At 42.1% G+C, this 27,133-nt stretch overlaps 1 protein-coding gene across 3 annotated transcripts; it reads right to left on the reverse strand.

Moving 5' to 3' along the window:
• Window positions 1-27,133, reverse strand: LOC121199268 (rho-associated protein kinase 2-like). 3 transcript variants are annotated; one of them, XM_041063784.1, is made up of 33 exons: window positions 26,694-27,129; window positions 22,396-22,477; window positions 21,588-21,688; window positions 20,738-20,875; window positions 19,773-20,033; window positions 18,853-18,997; window positions 18,527-18,665; window positions 16,725-16,816; window positions 14,401-14,560; window positions 13,137-13,233; window positions 12,931-13,010; window positions 12,672-12,720; window positions 12,428-12,563; window positions 12,046-12,137; window positions 11,535-11,781; window positions 10,223-10,329; window positions 9,588-9,747; window positions 9,003-9,163; window positions 8,372-8,556; window positions 8,074-8,143; window positions 7,724-7,827; window positions 6,938-7,124; window positions 6,530-6,623; window positions 6,154-6,248; window positions 5,684-5,872; window positions 5,151-5,319; window positions 4,053-4,120; window positions 3,846-3,934; window positions 2,995-3,073; window positions 2,573-2,840; window positions 2,103-2,388; window positions 1,283-1,383; window positions 1-663 (listed from the first exon to the last, which is right to left on the reverse strand). In XM_041063784.1, the coding sequence occupies exons 1-32, from the start codon at window positions 26,787-26,789 to the stop codon at window positions 1,308-1,310; spliced, it is 4,302 nt and encodes a 1,433-aa protein (XP_040919718.1). In that variant the 5' UTR covers window positions 26,790-27,129; the 3' UTR covers window positions 1-663; window positions 1,283-1,307. The 3 variants fall into 3 exon arrangements, with proteins under 3 accessions (XP_040919718.1, XP_040919719.1, XP_040919720.1); XM_041063785.1 differs by lacking the exon at window positions 1,283-1,383; XM_041063786.1 differs by lacking the exons at window positions 1-663; window positions 1,283-1,383; window positions 2,103-2,388; ... (2 more) ...; window positions 3,846-3,934; window positions 4,053-4,120 and adding an exon at window positions 4,650-4,948 and having other exon boundaries at window positions 26,694-27,133.

A 27,133-nucleotide genomic window follows, 5' to 3' on the forward strand; every position in this document is an offset into this window, starting at 1 on the left:
TTCAGGGTAACAGAATTTATTTGAATTTGTCATGAATGGCAAGAAAAAGAAACACATCCTTTCTGTTCAATTCACATTATTCTGTCTTATGCTGTAATGGATCTATTTTGTGTAATGAAGCATGTTGGAGAAAATCAAGAGCCATAATGATGTAAAATCTTCCATTCAGCAAAACTGTGTTCATACATTTACACAAACCGTGTGTGCTGTATAATGTGCTGTAGAGTTATATCCATAAAAATAAAACAATAATATACTATGAGCAACATTTTCTGAGTATAATACACAGACAGACCTCTTAATCCTATGTACAAATGCTCACACACATGCTTAACACACACACAAATATAAATCCAAATGAGTCACTGCATCTGACAGAATTATTTTTTGTCATGGTGATTATAAAATAAGGCAGTCTTTACTTTTTCTTTGGATGAAGCCTCACTGTAAGGTGAACTCTATGCTCATTTTCCTCTTGTTAAAATGACAAACACAGTCCCAGTTCTCATGACGACAGCCAGTTCCTGTGAATGTCTCCGTCCATGATTAGTGTTTTTTTCAGGCTAGTTCTCTGAACAAATAACACATGTAGGCACTGTGTCCAGACTGCGGTTAATAAATCCACAAAGATGAAAATACACATCTTTGTTCTGCCAGGGTTAACTGTGAAGAGAGAGGAGAGAGAGAGAAAATGATATGAAAACCTGGGATGCTTCCAGGTACAGAATGACAGGACTTCAAAGACACGCCCACACAAAATCCACACATATTAAACAAGGAAGCTCTCCACACAATGCATGAGTAAAATATGCATGAAAAGCAGATAGAAACAGGAATAATTTTGGTCCGTATGTTTGCATGAAGTAAAATACTACACCAATAATTTCACAATTTGGGAAATTTGCTCATTTGCGGAGAATTTGTTTAAGCTAAGATAAGCTAATCAGCATGAGAGTGGTAGCGATCCTCTCATCTTATTCCCACCAGGAAAAGCAAATGAGCTTATCTCCCAAAATGTCAAACTATTATGTTGATATTTCACTTTGTGAACATCCAGATCAAGACTATGCCCAAAACTGTCTGTTTTTTGTGCGGTAAGCATGTGCAGTCAGCATATTACCCAAAACATCAAACTGCTCTTGTAAGAATGATGAAATATAAACACAGAGTTTATGGTTTACATTCAACAGCTAATTTGGAAATCACACACAAACATGCTTCTGCCTGCACTGAGGCCTCTTACAAAACTGCGAACGCACGATTCATGCAGAGGTCCAGTTACCCTCTGTCCCCCCTCTTTCACTTCTTCAGAAGAACATATCATCATCATTATCGACATCATCCAACGACCAATTCCAATCTTTCAGGCCAAACTCAAGCAATCTGAAACAGTAAGTATGAAGTTCACCGAGGGGTCAAAAGCCTTTGCTTCATAAAGTGTTGGGGCAGTACCTTCCATGTTCACCAGGGGGCAGCGTAGAGCTGTGAGTAGTTCATGAGTGACTAAATGCTGCTCGTTATGATGAGAGGGTTAATGGGCACAGCAGCACAGCATTTATGGCGGGCAGAGAGGCACGCAAAGCTCTGCTACTTACAGTCTCCCAGCATGAGAGACGTTAGAAAGGTGGGGTCAGAGGTGAAGAGGTCAGGGGTCAGTGGAGGATGATACGGAGCATGGGGCCAGAGCTGAGGGAGGAGAGTCAGGTTGTGGCTGAGAGAGCAAACTTTGACAGCTGAGTCTCTTAATCAGTCAGACAACAAGACAGATACAGTTAGTAACTCTCATTCCAATGGTTTGGTGCCATTTTCTACTAAATTAGGTGTCTACTGACGCTCAGTGAGGTGGAGCATTAAGGCTGCATACAGCGTTATGCATAGGCTGTGATTCAGGAATCCTCTTTGAAGCAAGATATCATGGGTCAGCTACAGCTTTAGGCCCCGTTCAACTACATAGGACATAAGAAGTATGATCTTGGGGGAAAAAAATTGCCATATTGAAAGTCAACAATCAGTACACACAAGCTTAGTTTTAATGTGGATGAAAGTTTTAAATATTTTCTGGATTCACTAAAAACTCCAAAGTGCTTTTCCCAGTTCCTCACCTTGGCTTCCCTGATGACTGCTGCTGCTGCTGTCTGCTGGGCTGGATCTTTATGGCACCACGGTGGGCCGACATACGAGGAGAAGCCTTGGGTGAAGGTCGCGGTGATTGCCGTGGAGAGGAAAGCAACGGCGCGTCAGGTGGGTTGTTTTGTGCCGCCGAGGGGGGACTCATTGTCGGGTGTTTCCTCGGGATGCGTTTGAGGATGTGGCTGACCCAGCGCTGCTGCTCCTCCTGAGAGCTGGCCAGCAGGAGCAGGTCTTTGGCAGTGGACATGTCATAGTTCACTGTTAAAGAAAACAGATTAAAAGATAAATTAGAAACAGGGTAGAGATGAAACTGATCAAAAGAAAATGGAAATATATTTCAAAAGAAAAGGAATATGTGCCCACAAATATGTAAAACATTATGTACTCCAAACTAACGCTGGAGAGACTAGTTCTTTATCAACACTTGACAGAGCATGCTGACCTTTGCAGGGCCCAATAACTTCCTCCTTTCTGTCCAGGTGGTCTTTGTGGCACTTGGTGTGGCAGCGGCGGCACTCGAGGGCCGGCGGGGGCTTGAAGACATGCCACAGTGGCCGGGTGCAGGCCTCACAGCTGGATGGGAAGTGATAGAGAGTGAGGATGAACTCGTGGCCTTTGTGGCTGATGTAGGAGGGGCGGTCACCAAACGGCGCGGGCTCCACTACAGCCTCCTGTTCCCGTTTGCTCTCGCCCTCATTGGCATACAGGATCTGAAGAGAGAAAAGAAAGGTAATGCAATTTTAATGAAGATTTATTGAAGCAGGTGGGTGAATTGAGAAAATCGTGCCTGATTTATACCGACAATCTGTGAAAGGGGAGAGAGGGGACAGAAAGAGAAGAGAACAAAGAGTCCTCGCTCATTACCTGGAATATCCTCGGAATTTCTTTGGCATCTGCACGATACACATCAGTGTGAGTGACAGGTCGGACATGGAAGAGCTTACTGTAGGAGGGAGAGAGATGTAAGAAGTCTTAAGTCGTGAACTCTATAATAAATACAATTATTACTTTAGGTCCGGAGTGATTAAAATTTTTGTAACTAAAGAGAATGACTTAAAATGGAACGATGCAACAGTTATATTAGCTTAAAGAACTTCTCAAATCATTCTATTGCTTACTCTGATATTATTTAATTCTACTCCACCTGTTCTACTCATTTTTATCCAGTGATCATTTTTAAGTGCCTGTCATTTGCTTTTATTCTATATTTTGTTTTATTTTTTCTCTTTATCTTCTCCGTTTTCTCTTTTTCTGTTTTTAGCCACCATAGATGTGTCCAAAACCACTCTCTATTTACTCTATAGGGCCCTACATTTACTGTCTGCCATTTTGTGAGTGTCCAAATGCTGTGTGTGTAAATTTATCCACTATAATATAATGCCCGAAAAAATTCCACAATGGAATGAAAAAAAAAGGTTTCTGCAAACAATCCCACAATGCAATGCGCTGCGCTTTATAGCTGAGAAAATTACCATTTTGAGTCTCCACAGCTGAAAACTCAATTTACTGCTCACTGTTGAGTAAACCGTTCAGTGTCTGTTATATAGCGAGTAGTGGGTGAGTGAATGAGTGGGTGCTTTTGTACACAGGCTTAATTATATCATGTTGTGATGAACTCTGTAACCTACTGTTTTTAAAAACTCCTCTAAAATGAACTTTATCCTTATTATAAATCTTTGGCATTACATGTTCAAACCCTGCTTTTAAAAACTCACTCAATATCCAGGGTCATGAAAGGGTTGGCCTGCTCTCGGTCCAGCTCACTGTTATAGAACAGGATCTTTTTACTGCTCACCACTACATACTGTAAAGGAAAAGGGAAACAACGACCAAAGGGGTTAGAGCGGGAAATGACTCAATAGCGATGGTAATTACTAAGAAAACAAATCTGTAGATACGAGAAATAATGGTGGATACATTACTTTTTTGTCCCAGCCAAACCGCTTTGTGTTCTTGGTAGGAAGTGAAATCCAACCCTCAAGCCTGGACTCTAGAAAAAAAAAAAAAAAAAGAAAACAGGAAGGTGTCAACACAAAGAGGAGAACAGCCTTTAATCATGTGAAGCACTTAAAAGAACACCTTGACATTTTTAAGCTTTGGTGCCATCACTCTGGGAGGAAATGATTCCTCACTAAAACCAAAGGGCAAGAGACAGGAAGCCCTGCTCTTTGGTTTTTAGAAAACACTAACAGACCATTCAGAGGGAACTGCAAGGGTTATAAGGACTCATCCTGGCAAATAGGGCAGGTGTGAACTTAAATAAAAAGCTTTTATTCTTAGTTAAAAAAAAACATGCAAACTTCACTCCTACATCTTTTACAGTGGAATAAATCTGAACAAAGCAGGGCAGCATCAAGCTGTGAGTATTCTCGTGTCCAGTGAACATTAAAAAGGATTAAAGCGCAGCAGAGACAGAGTCAACACAATAGTGGGATTAGTTGCAGCTTTTCAAGGTTGAACCAGGGTTGGGGTTATTTCTTTGCAAACTGAGCGAATGAAGACGAAACTACTGAAAATATTTTGATGGATCAATGTTATAAACCGTCAACTGCAGTTTTCATTTTCATCCCCACCCCAGATTTAAACCTCCATGCAGGATCACCTGCAGGTTCGGGCTCAGGGGACTGTTCGTAGGTGAGGGCCAGGGGACGGTGGCCCTGCTCCAACTGCCTGTCATATTCTTCGTCATCCTCAGAGTCAGAGTCAAAGAGAGGACCAGCCGAGTGAAGGTTAGGCCGGGTGTCGATGCAGACAGATTTGTGTGTGCGTTGGTAGGTGAAGGACATTGATTCTGAGGTGTGAGAGTGAGTAATGCGCACTACACCAGACCCCGAACAGAGAAGTTGAGGTAAAATGAGAGAGAGGGGGAAAAAAAAAAGGAAGGAGCATAAAGAGGAAAAGGTCAAACACAATTGGCCTGAAAGACAAAGAGACTCAAAGTGAAAACAAGGGAAACAGCAAGAACTCAGGAAGAGAGAGAGCAGAAGGAGTAACGCAGAGGTGTGTGATTCAGCGTCTACCTGGATATCCGTCGACCACGTCCAGGTCGTTGCCACTGCTGATGCTGGTGGAGTCGAGAGAGTGAACACTGAGGGAGGTGAGCTGGCACCGAAGCTGCTCGATGTCGCTGTCCTTACTGTCCAACGCCATCTGAAGCTCCAAACGCACCTGGTTCTCCTCTGCTATCAGCTGAGTGACAGATATGAACAGCCTTTTAATTGCAGCTCCAGTTTTCTATTGTTTACAGTTAAAAGTGCATATTTTTTGACCCCTGCAGTCAACCAGAAGGAATTTTCCTCCTACACTTCTAGAGCAGCTTTAAAAGTCCTGAAAAAGTGATTTATGACTTGCTGGCTGCGAGTACTGACTAACATGCTTATTAATTCCATGGAGATACAGTAATTTAAAGACCTTTTGTGACTGACAGTATCTCCATTTACATCTCTCGCATAATCAGGATTTTAATTAGTAACAAAATTCATCTTTCTTCAGTGTCTCACAGAGAAACAGATGTTTTTTTTGCTGTATTTTTTGGCAGTGTGGGCGTACTGACCGCCTGCATCTCTGTCAGCTCTTTCTGGTATTTGAAGATGGTGCTGTTGAGTTTCTCCTTCTCCGCTCTCAGCTCCAGCTGCAGCTTCCTGTTCTCCTTCTCCTTCCTGTGCACTTCAGTGTCGATGGTTCGGTGACCTGCCCGCACGGTCTCCCTCCTGTTCATCACCTCCGCCAGCTTGTTAACAGCCTAAGAGCGAAACAGCGTGATATAGCTTTACAAAGATCTATTTAAGATAAATGTGAATTGAGGCAGGAGAAGCCGGCAGGAATATCAGCGTTGCTGCAAGATGGATTTTTTTTTTATATATACTTTGCCCAGAGTTCAACACAAGCCTGTAGCTGAAAATTATTCTTAACAACAAATGATGTGACATAACAGTTGTCTGAGGAAAAAAAAAAATTAAAAAGTATGAAAGTATAGAAAATATTCCAGGCTTTCTAGACCTGTGTAGGCGCCCAGACACACACCTGAATTTTTAGTGTCCTTTCATTCTGCAGCTGCTTTTCAAAGGACACTTTGAGTGAGTTCATCTGCTTCTCCTCCTCCTTGGCTTTGTGGAGCTCTGTATAAATAGCAGAGATGAATATCAATTCGGGGATCATGGACATTTTTGCTTAACGCAAGTTTTAAAGCAGCAATCCACAACTTATTGCACAATTCTATAGACATTAATCTCTTCCCTGGTGAGGAGATTGATGCCTGACATTTTTACAGCCTTCCCCCCATAAATCAAAAAAAGATATGTAAGACAGCTTTTTAACACATTTTCCTGGGCTGAATGAAATGTCATTCCTGTGAAAACGTGCTTCTCTGCAGTGATCATTAACTCAAAATGACACTCACGTTGCTGCATTTCTTTCAGCTGGTTGTTGAGCTCCTCTTTCTCACTGGCCAGGTTGGCTACATCCACTGTCAGAGTGCGATTGGACTCTTCCAGCTGTAAAGGGGTGATAGGGGTAGAAATGAGCCTCTTCCATGCATACAAAAGAAAGCAAGCAAGGAAACTTTCTTTATGTAGCACATTTTAGAAAGTGCTTCACAGGAAGAATGAAATGGAAAGAGGTCAAACAATACATCTGTGCTTCTCATAGCTTTTATGCTGTATTTCTCAACCAGTTCTGGTCCTCAGCTTTAATCAAACTATCTGGGCCACCAGGTGCAGACAATTAACTACTTGTCAATCAACTAATTAAAGCCCCCTGTTGTTTTTGGATCACTAGTAGGTGATCTTGACCCTTACTGTAATCTTACCGAGCTGATGGTGGCCTCCTTGTCGCTGAGCTCCTGTTTGTGTCTCGCCATCATGTCTTTGATCTCCAGCTCCTTCATGATCTTCTCCTTCTCCAGATCGGAGTACTGCTCCTCAGCAATGGAGCGAGCCAGCTGCTCAGAATCCGCCTTGGTCAAACTGGCTTCCAGCTGGGCTGCCAGCGAATCCCTGTGGAGGGAAGAAGGGGTCAGAGTTTTTAGCATCATCTTATTAAACAGCTAGAGCTGGAGAAATATTTGAGTTACAAAAGAATCCCTGCTGTCATTATGCCAGTCATAAATAGTCAGAAACAGACTGCCTACAGAGTGTGGATGTATATCAGTATTTTAAGGACCTTTTTGTAAATGCATGAAATATTTTTAAAGTCAGAGTTACACTGCATCATAGTGAAATACATGTCCACAGTAATCTGTGGCCGGAGTGCATCTGGGAATTCTGCTAATGTGGTTAAACGTGACTCATCCAGTTCAAGGTTATATCCTGCTTTTTGTATGTGAGATGAATTTAGAGAGGACAAATAACACTAGACTGCAAAGTCTGTTTGAGTTTTTCTATTTCTATCCTGTATCATTCTTCAGTTTTATGCACAGCATCCTGTTTGTTTTATTTTACTTCATTTTATATCTCTATAACAGATCAAATCACAGAGGATATGTTGGGTAGATAGTTTAACTTCCATTCCATTCAGGTAATTTCAGAGTTTCTTGCTTTAGTGATTCTGGACTGGACTCAGCTGGTGGTTAGAGCAAACCAGTAATCACAGTTACCTCTCGTCCTGATATTCCGCCAGTCGCTGCTCTGCCTCTTTGTACAGCTTATTTCTCTCTTCACACTCGTCCTTCAGCTCGCGGATCTGTGTCTTGTAAAGGGTCTTGGAGGAGGAAAACAGGTAGATTTAATCAGTTTCATATCACTGTAGATACATAGCAAAGAGTTAGACTGGAGGGTGAAAATCCACTCGTGAGGGATGAGCTCTTCTGCCATTCAAGCCAAACACTGTACTAATCATTTTTTAGCTATGTTGACTAAGCTATGCGGAGCTTCAAATATTTGGCTGTCACTGCCATTTGCAGACAGAGTGCACAGAAAATTAAAGAATAATATTGGTAAGAATTACCGTGAAATATTGCTCTGCCTCCAATTGGTCCTTCAATTCCTTCAGCTGGCTGTCAGCCACCTGCTTCTCCCTGGAACAGCACCGAAAACCTGTCAGTCATTGCTCTGGGCCAACTGAACACCAGAGCCAAAGCACTTTCATCAAATCAGATATGATATGAATGAGATTCTCCACAATAATTCAACTACAACATTAACAAAGGCTGCTGCTCTGGATGTGTGTATGTATTTACAGTATGCACGATGCATTGTGTTACACTCATTATATGTGTGTGAGTGTGTGTGTGTGTGTGTTTGACCTGCGCAGCTCCTGGTTCTGTTTCTCCAGGATCTGCTTCATGTCCAGCAGGTGGTTGAGCTCCTGTTTGAGCTGTTTCTCTGAGGAGCGGAGCACTGACACCTGCTGGTTCTGCATCTTCAGATCACTCTGGCTCAGACTCCGCTTGTGGATCTCCTGATCCAGACGTAAGCTCAGGTTCTTCACCTGCACAAACACACAAGGGCACGCGCAAGCAGTTATGGGGTGACGTAAGGGGAACCAATTTCTTTAAGGATTACTCTGTGGAATGGTTAGTCCATAAAAAGTCTAAAAATACGGACACATGCCCATCAGAAGGTCCCTGAGCATAAGGTGTCATCTTCCCATTTCTTATTTTGTCTGAACATCAGTTAAAAAAACTTGTTGAGTGTTTTGACATAAGAAAATGTGTTGAGGAAAATTTGAATTGTTTCTCCTCAACAATGGAGAAACAAAACCTAATGTTTGACATTTATATTTAATAAAAATGACTTTTTTAATGTTATTAATGAAACAAACTGAGTATTGAAAATTGTTGCAAATTCTTATTGATTGATTGCAGGTGCTGCTGAATGATGGGATTTACCATTCAGTGGGAAATGACCTTTTCTTCTATAGAGAGATAAACACACCTCCTCAGAAAGCTTGTCCTTTTGTGCCTGCAGCTCATCCAGTTTGTGCTGAGCCTGCTTGTAGTCACAGTCCAGCATGGAGTGGTCCTTCTCCAGCTGCAGCAGTTTGCCCTCCACCTGCAGCTTCAAGCTGCGCTCCTCCTGCAGGGTGCTCTCCACCTCTGAACCAAAGGAAATGACCAGGAAAACCATCAGGAGGGTGATCTATGCTGCACTCAATACCACAGTATTGACAAAACAATTTCTGCCTTTCCCTGAGCCTGCTGGGAGCACCGGATAAACAGCAGAGTGCGAGAAGGCCAATCAGAGCACAATACTTGAAGGCCAGCCTGTTACAGTTTTCTGTCAGATAGCTGGGCACAAACCAGAATTATTTTCAAATGCTGTTTGTCCAAGGTGCACTCTATCAATCAGTATTTCACCTTTTTCATTTCTGCTACAGCCTTCCTGAATAGATGAAGCCACTTTCTAGCTTTCATGACTGACAAAACCTTTCTTCTTCTTTGTGTCAGGCAAGATAATTGTGAATAAATTAACTTTAAACTACTGACGTATGCTGATGCTTTCATCTATCTGCTTGCTCACCTTTCAAGGCCTCAGATTTTGCCTCCTCGATGGACTGATAGATCTTGTTTTTATCAGCGAGCTTGGCTTTGGTGGCCTTATGTTCTGCCTCCTCCTGCTCCAGACTCTGCTGGAGGGACTTCAGCTTGAACGTCAGGTCGATCTCCTGGTTGCTCTTTTCCTACAGAGTCAGAGGTGGATATTAGATTTCTAGAGGCAATTATTTCACTGGAATATTTTGTATTTATTGCACTTGGATGGGAATAACCAAAGGAAAATTACAATATACAAGATAGAAATGTCAAATATACAGTAACCTTTTCTTAGAGGACCTCTGTTGAATTAGGTCAGTCACTTAATAGGGGCTGAATATGTTATATGTTATGCAGTCACTTATTTTACATGATATATTTTTAATTAACTGACATTACTTTGTAGAAATCTCTTTTCACTTTGACATTAAAGTCTTTTGGGGAATTTTTTGTCAAAAAAGCCAAATTATATTGACCATCTACTGATTCCATTTATAAAAGCAATAAAAGGGGAAAACATCCAAGGGTGTGTATACGTTTTACAGAAACGGTTGTCAGGAGAAATACCTCTTAAGCTTTAACTTCACCCTCAATTCACACAGGAAATCAGACATGACAACCAACCTTCTCCATGTCATTGAGCTTCTTCTGTAGCTGCTTCTTTTCAGACTGGACTTTGGAGAGAGATGACTTCAGCTCTATCACCTCTTCTTCCAGGCCAGAGATACGTCCTGGGAATGGAATTAAGGAGACAGAAATAAGAGCACAACAATTAGAACAAACGCCCACTGAATACAAAGACGCGCATGGAAATGTACCTGAACTATTCAGTTTCAAACAGACATGATCTAAGGTGAGACATTACATAGGACTCCTGCACGTGTTTGTCTCAAAAACATGAAAAACACTGCACTTAATGTTTATTTTCCCTTTGACTAACTCCACCCACGTGGAGATTTTTACCAGGAAAAAAAAAAACATGATGCATCACAGCAAACAGGCAGCACCGTTGTTTCAATACGTCCCCTCTGACCTCAGCGGCTGGCCTCTCCCTGCGTGGACCGAGCACGTTTAAGTTTCCAAACAGCGTCTCACAAGAGGGGCTGGCTTTGGTCCGGCTTTGGCTTTCATAGCCTCTTGCTTCACTCTCAGCCTTTTGAACAGATGTTTCCACCTATGATCCGATATTTCCCAAGGCCAGGTCCAAAAAAACGATTCACATCTAATACCCTGTCCAGCCTCCAGCTCCGAGTTGTGTAATGCCTTTTTCCTGCTACTGAGGAGATGTTTACTGCAGCGGCTTTGAATGAGCACAGGAAGATCGCAGGTCGACTGCCTGCAGTTATGGCGGTGAATTGACATTTTTGACTGGTAAATTCTAACATTTCTAACCCTATAACATTTTAATAGACACATTAAAGTTTGGAATATAAAAGGCTTTTGAATAATGGCTGGCTGGTTGTTTAAAGTGATTATTGCAGTGAAATAGTGACTACATTTTTTCTTCTGCTTATTGTTAATTTATAGCCACTGTGTGCAGGCTATGTGTCTAAATTATAGACTATAAAACATTTGCTGAACAGTTTTGGGATAATGTTCAGCACTTTGTTAAAATGCTAAGCTTTTGTAACTGTAGTTCAAGGGTAGAAGAATCATAAAGTCAGCAAAACAACAGTATTGTCCGTGATATAGCAACCTTTCTCTAAAGCGCTGGTTGTGCCAGACACAGTAAAGCTGTAGCAGTAAAATCTCTGACTGTAATGAATCGAACAACGGTTTGTTTAATTGCTTATAACTTTTCATTTGAAAGATGAAGAATGACTTATTTCTTTTCTCAAAAGTTACATAGTCTTGCTTTAAATCTACTTGGGGCTACTTATTCAGTGCTTCTCAATATCCATTATTACACTAAGTGTAGTAGACAACCACGTCTCACCCTGTAGGTCAGTAATAGTTTCTGTCCCGAGGTTGCGGTCTCTTCTCTCCACCTCCAGCTCGGCCTGCAGCCCCATCAGCTGCTTCTCCAGCTCCATCTTGCTGTTTTCCAGCTGGCTGCACTTCTCCTGCATCTCCCTGAGGCTAATCTCCAGGCTCTGGACCTGTTTCTGCACCTCTCCCTGACTCTTCTTCAGCCGTGCTGCCGCCTCCTGCTCGGCCTGAAGCACGACGTTGGCCTCCTCGAGCTACAGATGAGAAAAAGATGAAACTTCTTTCGCTGAAGGCAAAACTGGATCAATGCAGCAGCAGAATTCAAGAGATATAATGAGGGCAAAGAAAAATAATGAAGAAAAGAGCAGCCGCATGTTTGAATATGGATTATTAAATCAGCGTGTTTGATTTGCAAGTACAAAGTACAAAACAGTGAAATGTTATGAAAAAATGATCCATAGAAGAAAGACAAAGCTACGTAAAGCTGTGCCACGTAAAGTTAATAAGCTTCCACTCACCTGTTTCTGCAGCTGGATGTTCTTTTCACTGGAAATCTGGGAATTCTGGTTCCTCTTCCTAAGATCTTCTAGCTGGTCCCTAAGGTTGTTCACTGATGTATAAACACAGACAAATAAGAGTTAATGCAGTATTTTGTAAAGCACATTCGGTGGGCGAGAGCCTGCATTTGTCTTAATATACAGTGGGACAAAAGGCTCCTGGGATGTCCCCAAGTTTCAATAAGTTAAGATGTGTCAGTACTTTTAAATGTCAAACCAAAATATCAATTTCGCAGGTAAAATATATGAAAATGAGAACTGAAGACCTGCATGCTCGAAAGGCACTGTCAGCTTATTGAAGAGTTTCAGTCCTACTTAGACAGGATTTTTCCCAGGTGCTTACATTCATTCTCCAGGCTACGTTTTCTGTCAGTCTCAATCTCCACCTTGCGCAGGTTTTCGGCGCTCTGATGCTGAAGCAGCGCTCGCTCTCTCTCCAGCTGCCTCAGCGAGGCCTCGACTCTCTGCCTGCTATTCATCTAATCAGAGAGGAAATCACAAACTGTGAGTGGAATGAACTCAGACCTACTTTATCATTTCAGGTATGTGGTTGAAATGCATCCACCCAGTCTTCCATCCATGCTTACCTCCTTATCTAATTCTTTGACCAGCTTATCTAAACGGTTGGTTGCATTTCTGGGGAAAAAGAACAGTTTTATTACAGACCTCTACCCACAGAATTAAGAGAAGATTTGACTTTTGTTTGGCATGATCACTACATACATATTTTTCTTTATATTTTTCTTCTTTGAGTGGGAAAAGTTAGTGACGTATTTGTAATGTCAGAACCAGTGTCAGTGACAGTTCTCAGCTCAGTGCGTTTGTGTGTTATTTGTCCAGTCGTACTTGCACTTGTGCTCCAGCTCATCTTTGGCCTGCATCTCATGGTCGAGCTTCTCCTCCAGATGACAAAGCTTTTTCTGCAGCTGCTCATACAAGTGAACAGAAAAGGAAAATACTATTGTCTGAGGGTCATTTCCATCTTTTTTTTAATGTCTTTTATCTCTCCTCTTTTACCATAATATTAAGACCACATACACAAAAACACCCACCTCTTTTTTACTGTCTGAGCAATGCTCCTTATCCTCAGAGTTTTCCTTACAGTCCTCTATATCCTCCACAGAGCAGCTGTTACTTCCCTTCAGCAGCCTGAGAGCAAAAGGACAGGGCAGAACCATGAATGTCTCAGTTTACCTGAGGCGGTTTTCCAACCTACAAGTTTGTAGTGATGTATTTTAATCTAACCGGATCCATAATGCCAGTTGGATTGTCAAGAGGGAGCTGAATGTTCATCTGCATGTTAAATTTATGGCGTGACTTTAGGGCTACCATTTAGAAATCATTCACACTGAAGACCCATAAGCTCATGCATGGAAAACAGAACCTGGAAGCCTTCACTGTGGAAAAAGCAATAAGGTCTGAAGATCTTTCAGGCTTCTTCTTACATCTGGATGGGTTTACCTTTAGAGAAGTCCTCCAACCCACACTGTCTGCTGCCAACTGTTCACCATGATGGTGGACTTGTAATGCAGCTATCTCTGGGAATCATTACTCGACTCTGCCACATCGCTGCATAGTGACCACAGAATCTGAAGCCACTTTATGAACCTTTTAAGACCAGTTGTGCCCTTTAGCGCTAACTGTTCTGGCATGGTGTTCACAATTTTTAAAAATCTTTTCTCTCTATCTCTATTTTGCCCACCACCTGTATATACATACCTCTGACTGTTTTTTTTTTTTTTTTTACCTTGACTCTGTTTTCAGAGCTTAATGCAAAAGAGGGAATACTTAGGCATTTAATATATGAAACTTCAGCTTGATTAGTACAAGCCTAAAAAGTAAAAACAGGTTAAAAATGTATGAGTGAAGCACTATAGGATCATAAATTCAACACAGGTTTTTTTATTTGTTTTTTGTTTTGTTTAATTTCTCCTCCTGAGACTAGGGCTTAGAAACTAGACTTCATCATACGAAAAGAGGGCAGTTAAAGGGGCTGTCAGAACAAGGCAGCAGTGTGGAGCTCAAACAGGCATACAGTGTCTGACTGGTGTGAGACTGTATCAAAGGTACTGCTGTGACGCTGCACTGTCCTTAAGCCCGTTTCCTGAGTCTAGAGCCCTCGCAAAATATTCCCAAACAGGAGAGCTACAATTTGTATGAATCTACACAAAATCCCAACAATGCCAACAAAGTTACATTACGTTCAATTTGAAGAAAAATATAAGATCAGCAAGAATGAATTCAAATAAAAAGTATAAGTACAAAAACGTAGATAAAGAAAAATACTCAAATAAAATACCAGAATAAAACACTTACTGGTCCTCCTTGAAGTAAGTGAAGCCGATAAATGGTAGCTGGTTGCCCACAAAGGCTTTGGGTGGAGGACAGATCTCAGCATTTCCTTTATCATCCTCTATGTGGTCAAAGTTAGAGGTGTCTATGTCACTGTTCAGCTCTGGCACAACTGGGGCCACAGCTGGAAGACAGAAGCAACGCGAGAGAGAAAGTCATGGAGTGAATGTGGGCGAGGAGGAGGTGCAAACCAGGAAGGGTCGAGGAAAGAGAAAGATGATGTTTTACACAAACTGTGACAATCTATGATTAAGACCTGGTGCTAAAGCTACTTAAATTTAAAGTACTTCACCAGCCTCTTAATAGTGAATATTAATTTTTTTCAAGAGTGTTTCTGAGTAAAGTCTATGCCAACTTTGGCAGTGCTTGTAGTAGGAGTGAGCTTTCTGCAGGTTGGCGTGAGGCTGACACCACTCCTTTTCCCGTACAGTGCTCGCTTTGTGCCCCACACACAGTGCCTTTCAAAAACGAGGCCTAAACATGCCAGGAGAGAACGCTCCTTCTGCTCTCTTCTCCCAGGAGCAGGCGCACCTTAAACGTCCACACGACTGGCAGACAAAAATGTGTCAAAGAGCCAATCAGATAAAACTAAGCTCGCCTTTTAGCCTATAAATAGTTCCTAATTAAGAAAAAAAGCAGCCATTGTGGATCGACTTCCTCAGACCAGTGAAATTCTGGCTCTCAGCAAAGAGCTCATTACTGTTAGGTCAAGACACAACCCTCAGCGTGACAAATGTGACTCAAAGATGGTGGAGAAAATACAGGGAGAGATCAAGCGCAGGAATGAAACAAATGAGGGGGAAATAAAAAAGAAGAGGCAGGGAAAAAAAAAGCCAAAATGTGGTGAGACAGAAAGAGACACAGGCCGCTCCATGGAGGCCCTTGTGGCACGACTTCCCAGAATGCTCTCTGATAGCGGGCGGCTAATGACAGGCAGCCGTGGCCACAGTGAGAGTGAGAGAGCTGGAGCAGCCCTCCAAACTGGGGCGCCCCTCTCATTAGACCAGTCCACACAGCCCGCACAGCCTGCCCCGCCCGCCGCTACGGGGGGTGCTGCCTCCCATCCCATCCATCCATCCATCCATCCATCCATCCATCCATGGTGCTTGCTTCTTTTCCCTCAACCATTCCAGTGCTTAATAAGCTTGATACAACATGAAGACAACATGAAGAATCCTGCCCAAAGTCGAAAAATAATGCTCCTGAGTCACGGTCACACACAGCAGGGAGTAATGTCATTCCTGAACAAACACAGAACACCGAGAAGTACATGCAGCTCTGCGGGATGCCAGAATGGGGGCAGAGTCTTGTTTTGAGTGTGCGTGTGTGTATGTGTGTGTGAGGACATGCATGTGCAAACATGAAGAGAGCTGAGCAGCACAGCAGTGGCACAGTAGTGGTTTCATGTTCCAGACTGCCAGGCTCTGATCAGAAGTTCTCTCTGTTGTCTTAATCAGAGCCAGGTGAGGCAGAGAGACAGAAAGGCAAAGAAAAAGAGCCTGTATATAATTATATACAGACAGAGGTCCTGTTCATATTCCTAATATATCCCCTTTCCTTATTTCCTTCCTACTTTTTTCTTGGTTCCTTCCTAATTGATGTCTGATCTGATAAAGCTTGAGCCATGACATGCAAAAATCAAATGCTAAAGTATAATCTTGGTAACGTAGTAACTGATGGATATCATAACAGTTTCAGTATAGTGTACAAAGTGTTCACCATTCAAGGTATTTTTTGTTGACCCAGATTAGTTAACATGTGCTGTGTACCTTGTTTAACTCTAAAAGGACATATACTAATGCTTTTTTAAGATATAAACTGTTTTACATGGTAGTATATGAGTATATAAGTCACAACATTTAACACTAAATATTCCTACTTTCATTCAATCAGCCTTTCTGTTTCGTCATTGTACACATTGCTGAAATCCATATGCAGCTGCTTATCCTGTAGGTTCTGTGCATCATGTGCTCTGTTGCTCTTTGCAGCATCAACTCATATAAGATATGCACAGGGAGCATATGGAGAGCATGTGCACCATACAGGGAGGCTTAATGGCTCAGGAGATGGAAATAAACTATGAGTAAAGGCTGAAACTGAACAGATCTGCAGAGGAATGGGCTGGAGGTGATAAGAAGTAGAGGACTGGCAACAAGAAGTTAAAAAAAAAAAAAAAAGAAGTTGCTTGTTACCAGAGATGGAAGGAGGTTACATTTGCACCTGTGCTGTAGAAATTTAAAAATTAAAATAAAAAAAAGAATCGAAAACTTGCACATGCACACACTTACTGTCTCGGATGTTGTCAAAGGTCCACTGGTCATTCTTGAAGAAGGGGTGGCATTTGATCTCATCCACTCCGGTGCGGCCTAGACGAACAGTCCTGCACACAGCAACAGGACCAAGACTGTGAGCAGAACCTCCTCATCCCAAACACAAAACACACCCCGCTCCGCCCCTCTACCACCCCCATCATCCCAAACACACAGCCCAGTGGAGTGACCACTCTGCACTGACCACACTGACCAGCATGGAGAGCCGCATGACCACTGGTGGACACGGGACACGCCTGAAAACCTTTTCTAACCAGTCAGACCCGAGATTATATAGATCCAGGAGGAGAGAGGGAGTGAAGATAGCAGGATCAGAGTGCAGGAGGCAACATCAACAAACCTGACTCAAACACGACTGCTTAGAGCTGCTGCTGCCTTCCCCGCTTCTGCTCTTTCTCTCTGAGACTCCAAACACACTCTTACTCTCTGTCTCTCTCGCCTCGTCCCCCCTTTCCTCCCTCCTCCACTGCTGGGTACAGGGCTGGAGGGGTGCGGCAGTTTAGGCTTGCCACGTGTGGGACATTCCAGACCCAGCCAAGAGGAAGAGAGGGCAGGGGTGGGGAGGAAGAAAGAGAAAAAGGAGAGTTTTTAAACCCCCACTAAAAAAAAAAAAAAAATTGGACATGCAACCAAGACCCAAGCCAGGCGTACACCAGTGCCCAGAAAACTGTAGCACTGCAAAGGAGAAAGTTACAGCAGGAAAAGGAAGGATGGAGAAATGGAAAGTGGCACCAAGAAAGGGAAGAAGAAGAAATTTACAAATGGAGAGTGATGAAAAACATATGGGGAAGAAAGAAAGAAAAAATCTGAAAAGACCAGCATGGTAGTGCTTACAGGAATGATTCAGCGGCAAGACGGGGCGACAGTGACGGAGCATGTGGGTTAAGTGGTGAATGCAGTCGCTGGTCAGTGTTAAAGATGTGTGTGTGTGTGTTTGTGTGTGTGTGTGTGTGTGTGTATGTGTGTGTGTGGGTGGATGGCTGTACACACATGTGAGATTATGTCTGTGGTGAGAGAATAGTGTGTGAGAAGGTAAATAAACTGTGTGAGGAAAAATGAAAGGCTGCTCTGTATTGAAGCAGAAAGGGCCTGTGTTTGAGCCCTCCAGGGGGTGGGGTTACTAATGTAAACAGGAAGTGGTTTCTTCCAGGGGGGTGGGCCACTAACCAAGTACATGACCCACACCCACACACCCATTCACCTAACTTCTACCTTTAATACTGATATGTTACTACAAATATAAAAAAATGTACTGTTTGTGGAAGGTGAAAATAGTCAACATTTCTGAAATTGAATAATCTACTTTCCTAATCTGCTGAGACAGAAGTAACCCCGCTCCACTGAACACAAATTTGCAACTCTGTCGACTTTGCCAAATCTAATCTTTGCCACATTCCTGTTCATTTAAGATGTTGTTCTTCTCAAATGGGAGCTTACAAGTTTAGAGGTAGGTTACAAATGTACAAGATGTTATGTTAAAGAATGACTGGACATTTTGTACCTTTATAACCAGGTCTATTTAGGTTTAAGTTGAATTATGATGTGAATGCTCCCTGTTCTGTTCTACAGTCCAAACAATGCCATTTCACTGGTGCGTAGTCCATCTATTAGTATAATGGCAGAGTAGAAAAGGAAAAGCCGAGCATGCATCCAGCTGTCTGTGCATGCAAGGCAGCTTGAAGTTGTGAAATACTCTGAATTCTTGCCGAAGCACAAAACACAAGTGTTGGTTTTTATGATTTAGAGTTCCATGTGCGAACCTCTCAGTAAGAAAGGCACAGATGAGGTCTTTGGCATCCTGAGACATCTCGACATCATCCGGGAAGATGAGGGAGTTCTTGTGGTTCATGATCTTCCCATACGTTCCCACCAAGGACTCAGCATAGAAGGGAGTTTCACCTATGAATAAAAGAAGTCTCATATAGTGTTTGATTTAAGGGGAAATGTTAGAATTTTAACAGCAAAACAGCACAAAAAAATCTGTTGTTGATGATTATACTAGTGACTCAACGGTCACAGTTTCACTCCAGCATCCAAGACAAAATTTTACATAATATAGATGGAACATCATCAGCAGATCACTTACCAACCAGCAACTCAAAGATAAATACTCCTACAGACCACCAGTCGCACTCCCGGCCGTAGTTACCATCACCACCCTGAGACTGGAGCACCTCAGGGGAGATGTAGTCTGGTGTGCCTACAGCTGTGTCACAGTGCACCATGCCTGTCTGCAGACATAAAAAATACACAAGATGTATTACAGAGAGAAAGCAAGAGAAGAGTGACAGTAAAAAATATGTTGGAGTTTGAGGAAGAAGCAGAAAATAACAAAGAGGCCATGATTCCACATTTCCCATGACCCAAAAAAACTGTTCAAAGTCACCCTTTAAAGGCGTAAATGTATGAGACAAAGCTATAAAATACATTTTAATGTTTTCCTTTTGTGACCTATATGTAAAATTCCCAGCTTGATCCTAACTTTTTTTGTAAGAAACACATATATCTTTGAATATTCCAGATATTCAGAGGCTTTCTAACTCTACCACAGTGTTTCGACAATATTTTTGTACAAAAAGAAAGAAATTACATGACACAGATTTTCAGAGGGCTCAAATGTCTGCATCCACTTGTGAACCAGCTATTTTGAAATTGCTGTGGTAAAAACAAAAGGTGGAAAAAACATGTCCTGACTCACACCAGAGGCGGAACCTCTGCTGTAATCTAGATTGGTTGTTTAGCACAACAACTTCTGGGACCTTACAAAACAGCCTGATGCAAGAGTGCAGCACAGGGCTTCACTTCACAGTCTGAACACTTGGTGGTGCACTAGGGCCTGGAAAAAGGGAAAACTTCTCTTGACAAAGAAATGTCAAGTCACTCTCAACTCAAGTAATCCAGGAGAAATTCACCTAACATAAATGGTTCCTAGGTGTTTAAAAAGACCCCCTGTCCAAGTTCAAGACATTTGAAAATCACAACAACGTGACTATAAAAATAACCTACTGAGTCCATCTTCATGCATGTGCCAAAGTCGGCCAGTTTGAGGTGTCCATGCTGGTCCAGCAGCATGTTGTCAGGTTTAACGTCTCGATGAATGAAGCCCATGGAGTGGATGGCATCGAGCGCCAGCACAACTTCAGCCGTGTAGAAGCGTGCCCATTTCTCCGGTATGTCGTAGTTCATGGTGAGTGTAACCAGGTCGCCTCCAGGCATGAACTCCATCACCATGTAGAGGTTTCGGTCATCTTGGAAAGCACAGCACAGCTAGAAGACAGTAAATTGAGTCACTTAACGTCAAAGCACTACTCAAGAGTAATCAAAGATGTGACTACAGGGTGTGGGTGCGTGTGAGTGGGTGTGTTATCTCTGGATCATCTGTATTCATCACTGAACAACAGACAACAAACTAGGTCACAGATTTGTATCTCTAACTTGATGACAATATTATAAAACCAGGTTGCACTCAATGGGCTTGGGAGAAACAAAACAAAACAAAAACAAACAAAAAAAACCCAAAAACATTTGGTCTATGAAATTGTGTACAATGAACGTGTACTTTGTTTTGATTATGTATGGAGACCTATCATGAACTGTACACATAATCACGTACCCAGTTTGGTGTCTACATATACCTCATGCTTGGTCATGTTGCCTAATGAAGACACGGCAGAGGTGAAATGTTGCCTTTTTCAGTCAAAGCTAAAATCCACTGTTTTTCCTTAAAAAGAAATTTGTGTGGTTCTTAACGTTCTTCAAATATAATATAATCAAGAGATGTAAATTTAGGTTTTTCTGGGGGGGATCAGACTTAGAAAAGTTATAGTAATATTTGGTACACCCAGGATGATAAAGACTGTAAGATGCATGTGTCAAGGAGCCAAAATATGCTTTTTTAAATGTTCAATCCTTTCACTGTTTCACATCATCATGTGTTAATTTCTTAGAGTAAAACCTGTATACGTGCACACCTGAACGACCCAGGGGCTGTTGGAAAAGGCCATGATGTGCCTCTCCTCCCAGAAGAAGGCTGAGTCTGACCGCTTGATCATCTCAAACTTGTTGAGCTGCTTCATGGCGTAAACCTTCCGAGAGGCCTTGTGACGGACCTGCGACAGAGATGGGCAAGGCAAAGGATGACATGTTGGTGTGCAAACACTGATAACTGCACAAGGACAATAAGAACAAGACTGTAAGAATGTCACAATGACCAGGAAAACATGAGAGACACAGAGAAGAGGAGAGAGTTAGAGGCAGAGAGGGGAGCCTGTAATTGTAGTACACACCCATAGAAAGACATGCTTACACAAGATTTCTAGTGCATACATAGTAAGCCCCCCCACCACACCCCCACGCCAGACTTCACAGTCCTCTCCTACACACAAGAGCCTGTCCAGACTTGTTTGTACCACAAGACACTCAACAAAGACCAGGCTCAAGCTTCCATCAGAACATCAGACAAACATCTGGAAAAACTGGACGTTTGAAAGGAATTATTGCTTTTCCTAATCACTTTTTTTAAACTCAAAGTCAATTAACGTGGTCATGATGAGAACAAAGATGCCAATTTTCTCTGAAATACCAAAAACGACTTGCAGCTGTTGCACAGTTTGTATTTTTGAAGATTCACAGATTGTTGCTCCCTCTAGTGGTTCACATTTCTGGTATTTTTTGCTGCAAGCGTCTCCATTTGTAAACATCTGGAGAGATTCTGCTGCTCCACTTCCATTTATATCAAACCACACTACATTTAAAGTCAAAAAGTGTGGGGGAGCAATCACACACTTATTCATTAACTCTTCACAGGGAAAATCATCTCACCAGCTGCACTTCTCCATAGGCTCCTCTCCCGATCAACTTCACTTTTTCAAAGTCTTCAAGCTTCACCTGTAGCTCTCGCAGCTGACTCACCGCCTTTTCATCTGCAGGATGAAAAACATAAACGACACTATAGCAACAACGCAAAGGTCAAGCTGCAATCATGCGGGTTCACTGACTGTTGTTTAAAAAGACGATGTTGCTCAGGGCAAGAAACTTTCATCTACTGGGAACAGTGGCAATAAACGCTATATCGCTTTTATAAAACACAATGTGATGTCTGGTCTTTGTATAATGCTCTAGTTTAAACAAAGACACAGGGCACAAAAACAAAAAAAGTGGACTATAAAAAAACAGGAAGGCTGTACAAAAGTCTCACATATCTAACTTTTATTTACAGTTTGGCTTTAGAATTTACCAGGGCTAAACAGTAGTTAATCTCAATATCAACATTTCACTGATAATCATTCTACAGAGATGTTATTTCTGTTGTTTGTTATCTTGTCTGTGACCTTTTGCAAAAGACTTCTGTGTACTCTACAGTACACTGTCTCCAGGATGTAACCTGTGGAATAGATATAAAATCTGATTCTGGTCAAGTGGAGATTTTCTTGCAGTTTTTTTTTTTTTAATCAAAAAACATCGTTTTTTTTGCACTGACAAACCAGTTATATACATAAATACTCATGGAGTGTTCTTGTTTTCTTTCAGTGTAAGACATCTTTATACTGTGGGTATTTCAAGCTAAGCTTGAGGATCTCGATCTGCACACCACATGCACACAATCACCAGAACACTCTGTGGGACTTACATCGGTTCAGAAATGCATCTACGTTTTTGTTTTTCCGCAGGGCTGGATAGTTCAGATCATTAGCCAATGCATTCATGGAATCCTGAAAGACAGAAAAATAAACAAAAAACAAAAACTCAACCCCCCTTTGTAAATAAACAGAAACATAGTATGAGTGCACGAATTTCCAGGTTTACTCCCCAGTGTAGTAAAAGCTTTATTTTGTAACATGTTTGCCACTCAAACTAAGCACTATAATGGGAAAAAAACAAGTACTTAACACTTGAAATATCAATGCTTGGGTTTGGCTGACATTTTCATTAACAAACTGAGAATCATTAAAATATGTTCATGTTTCAAAGCTGAATTCAAGTTTCATTAATGTTGGGAAGGAAGGATGGAATATTTTTTTATGACTCTGTTGGACAAGTCTTGTAAGTTGGACGACCCTGACCTTCAGCTGCCAGATAAAAGATAACAAAACTGAATAAATGGAGAAAGGGAGGAAGGAAAGAAGCACATTTTTGTGAGCCGTGTTCTCTTAAATGAAACATAAGCCGTAGAGAAAATGAGGCTGTTAATGTGCAGCAGAGCAAAACTATGACAATAGGTTGAATGTAAAAACATAACAAGTCGTACAACAACAAGAACTAGTCACATGATGTCGTTACAGCCCCCTGCCCAAACACAGAGCCCACCTACACCCGCTCCAGCCAAAAAAACACACATTCCCCTCTCTACAGCTCAGCACAGAAGGGCGGGGACAGCATAGGACTAAAGGCCGGGGCCTCAGTAGTGTCATCAGTGCTTATATCAGCGGTGTTGGGTTTCACGCAGAACCAAAATGTCTCTGTGATCCAAACGTATGAGGCTGGCAGGTGGGGGGGTGGGGTCAGGGGTGTAGTATGACCTTCTGTTCCCCAAAAACAGGGGTCAAGTGGAGTCATTCAGTGTGCATGTGTGTGTGTCTGTGGTGGTATGAGGGGGGGGGGGCGCCGAGACACAGCAGTGTTTATCGGCCTGTTCGTTCGGGGACATGTGGGTGGGTGGGCAGCGGCATGTGGAACAATTCTGCACCTTTAAATAGCAGCGGTGAGGAGAGATCTCCCCCACCGCAGACGGGTGGAAATAGACCTGAAGGCTCAGAGGCTATTGTGGGACAAACAGCTTATGGGTCTGGATTCAGGCGGAGCGCTTGAGGATCTGTGATCATTTTACACAGTGTGCTCGTGTGTGTGTGTGTGTGGCAGAGTTTTCAGCCTGTGTTCAGCCTCCAACTGTGTAAAATTTGAATCATATGTAAATCATGCTCTAAGTTTAGAAGACTTAAATGAAGTATCTGCAGTGTGTGTGTATGGTTTGCGGGAACGTGTGACAAAAATGATGAACTTGTTCATGCTGCTGCGTCCTTGGATCTGAAACCAGTTTTCTAAATTTTACTAATTTTTTTTTTACTAATTTGGCTCATGCTTTGATCCAAAGCGACTTACAAGTGAAAATAAAGGTTAAATAAAGGTTAAATACCGCCATATCTGATAAAGGTACCTGTTCCGTGAATTGATTACATATACAGATACACATATACAAAATATTCCCTTTATGTTCATTTCTATGTTAAGTGTATCTGTCATTTTTGTAATGAACTTTTCTTTGTCATCCACTCAGATAAAAGCCAATAAGACCCGAGCATTGTTACCCAAAAAGAGTTGAATCGAGGGCAACTGGGCTTGGCTGTAGATCTTGAATATGACTTAAACAGGTCCAGTTCTTGGATAAGAGGTGAAACGTCTTCAAGATTTAAGGCAACTTTCAGGCCTTTCCTCCCACTGTTTGTTAAGGACAGACAGCAGCATGTGTTATCTTGTGTTGGCTTTAAATGTCTCGTACCCTGATTGAGCTTCAGACCAGTCAGAGCTTAAGACGATTTGATCAAGCTTGTCTGATTTTCACCTCTGGAATCTGGACAAATCTGAACATGATTCTGTTGTCAAGGTTGGGTTGTATGTCCTCACCACCCTAAAACCACACCATCCACCTACTCCACTGTGAGCAGATAGCGTCAAAGAGCACATTCAGCAGCAACGGAGGTGCTCAGAGTGCATGAAAATGTAAACTGTTCCTGCTCAAACAGATCCGGTCTCCGGTATTGAAAAAAGATGCCTTCCCTGATACAAACTAGGCCTGCCTTGAATTGTTCCTCAGATTCCTGAATTAAATTAAGCCCTTCCTTGTACAGTATCTGATCTGTACATATTTTTACATTCTTTACAAAGGAGTTGCCCCATGCTTCTGATACATTTTTGCAGGTTAGCTACCTCTATTAATCATTATATATTTGGCAACTATGATGACTCCATCCCACCTGCGGACTTTGGTAACTACAGACTACTAGCTACTAGTCAAGAAAATACTGACTAGCATATTCAGTGCATATGTCGTGCAAGAGTGGGAAATATTTCCTGGTTCCAGCTTCCAAAGTGTGACAATCTGTGGCTTTTCTTTGCTTCATTTAATTTTAAATCAACACTTTTGGGTTTTGGAGTGCTGGTCAGGCAAAATAAGACATTTGAAGACATCACCTTGAGCTCTCAGAACTTGTGTTGGGAATTTAAACTGCAAAACGACTGCAAAACATTCAATAAGGAAATAAAACGCTTATCTTGAAAAACGCTTCACTGTGCTAAAAACCCCAATTCTTTGTTCCACAGATTAAAAAATAAATAAATAAAATCTTTTGTGCGTACACAACAAAAATAATTGTGGACAAACAGGAAATAGTGATGTGAGGTTACTGTGGGGCTTATCTCCATCTCAATTCCAGGAAGTGACTTCAGCTTCCTGTGTGGTATCTCCCTTGCATTAGGCAGCATGGTGGCCATTGTTACCTCCACTACGGAGCTGCTTGGAATGAGATGCAGCTGACTATGGTTCTAAAACTGAAAATGATGACTGGTGAGGTTAGGGTGGCGAGTTCTAACCTCCGCCGTGGGCTTAAACGGATTCATTTCATGTTTGCGTCCCATTATGTCGTGTATGACATAAGCTGGAGTTGTTTTTGTAAAGATAAGAGCAGTGGCTTTATACTGGATTTTACTTGTGACTCATCAGCGCTCAGAATAGACACATTCCCACCAGAAGGAACTGTTGCAGACAGAAAGATTGTTTGTGTAGTGACCAGTATATACAACATGAAATCTCCCCTGACTGTTAACTGATTGTCCATAGTACTGATCCCTGAGCATGCTTGGATGGGTTTTCTTTTCAGGTGTCAACAAAATAACAGCCACAGCTGGTGGCGCTCTGTTAATACCAAACCTGTGCGAAGCAACTGAACATTTCCTTGTCTGATTATTTCACCTGCAGAGCTGAAGTGTGAGTCCATGTTGAAAAGCATGTTAATCCAGTCCTGACATTTCGTCAAAGGCATCTCTCGATTGCCTCAGAGGTATTACATTTACCATTACTGTACACTGCGTTTTACAACAAGCTCTGTGCTGGGTAATGGTTGTGTAAGGAGAACTACAAAGAAAGTTTTAATGTGACAAAAGCTCAATATCAGCTCAAAAATGTGTAGCTGTTGTCTGGGGTTGGGGCAGAGTGGACTGGCAGGAGCAATAGTTTTTATCAACATTGGCCAGGCTGAGTACATTCTTAGGACAGGTCAGGCAGAGGGCATGTCAATTTGAAGCCGCACCAAGAGGCTCAACAGGTAATCATGAACGGACAGTGATGGAGTGGTGAGAGAAGATGAATGAATGAATGAATGAACTGTCACTTTGATTTTAGGGAGGGCACTGATTGGTTCTTTGGTCTATGTCTTTGAATCAGTATCAGTTTGCGTCAGTTTAGTGCCCCCTTTAATTATTTCTGATTTTTTAAAATTATTATTATTATTGTAACCTCAGTTTCCTTTCCTGCATTCAACACAGGAAACACAACACACACTGAGTTTTTAGGTGGGGTTTCCCACTGTTACATCCCTGATTAAAAGCCAAACTAATAAACCGATAAACAGAGCTCTGGTTAATGCTAAATGAGCTTTTCACAGGCAGCTATCTTAAACATCTCACAAAAACGAATACTGTCCAGTAATTCACTCGTATGATAACAGCCCCGTGTATTTTTCCTCTTCTCTCTTTAAACTGTCACTGGTTATTCATTTGTTGGTGCACTCCACTTGTTTGAGACACGTCTCCTCAGGTAATCAGTGATTATGACAGAATTATTACTCAAGGAAGAATTACGCATGAACGTAAGTCATCATGTCTCGGTTGTCATACCTACCTGTATCAGACCCTAAGGGTATAAAACAAACTCACCAGTAGAGTTTCCAAGTTTAGTGCCGACTGAGGGTTCCTCATCAGGGACTCCAGCTTCTTCAGCCGGCTTTCCAGTCTGCTCTCCGCTCCAAGCATGATTACACTTCAGTGTATCCAGGTCAAATGACATGAAAAAGCAAAACAACACCTGTGGACCTGTTTGTGTTTTTTCTTCTTCTGGTTCAGGACACAGGAGGGAGGTAGGCTCGTCTCAGCTCTTCATGCCCGCTCCTTTGTAAACTGTGGCTTCAGTCGTCAGGTTAATTATTTATCCACTTCCAAAGAAGGCCGCCTCACTCCAGTTTCATTAGTATCTCAACAGAAAGTGAAAACCGAGCGGCCTTTCTGAAGTCGAAAGGAGGCTTCGCTTCACTTTCAGGTGCCACCCGTCCGCTCCCAGGTAGCTACAGCAAAATCTGATCCGACCACAATGTGTTCAA

This window comes from Toxotes jaculatrix, chromosome 19 (assembly GCF_017976425.1).
Source record: "Toxotes jaculatrix isolate fToxJac2 chromosome 19, fToxJac2.pri, whole genome shotgun sequence".
Classification (NCBI taxonomy): domain Eukaryota; kingdom Metazoa; phylum Chordata; class Actinopteri; family Toxotidae; genus Toxotes; species Toxotes jaculatrix.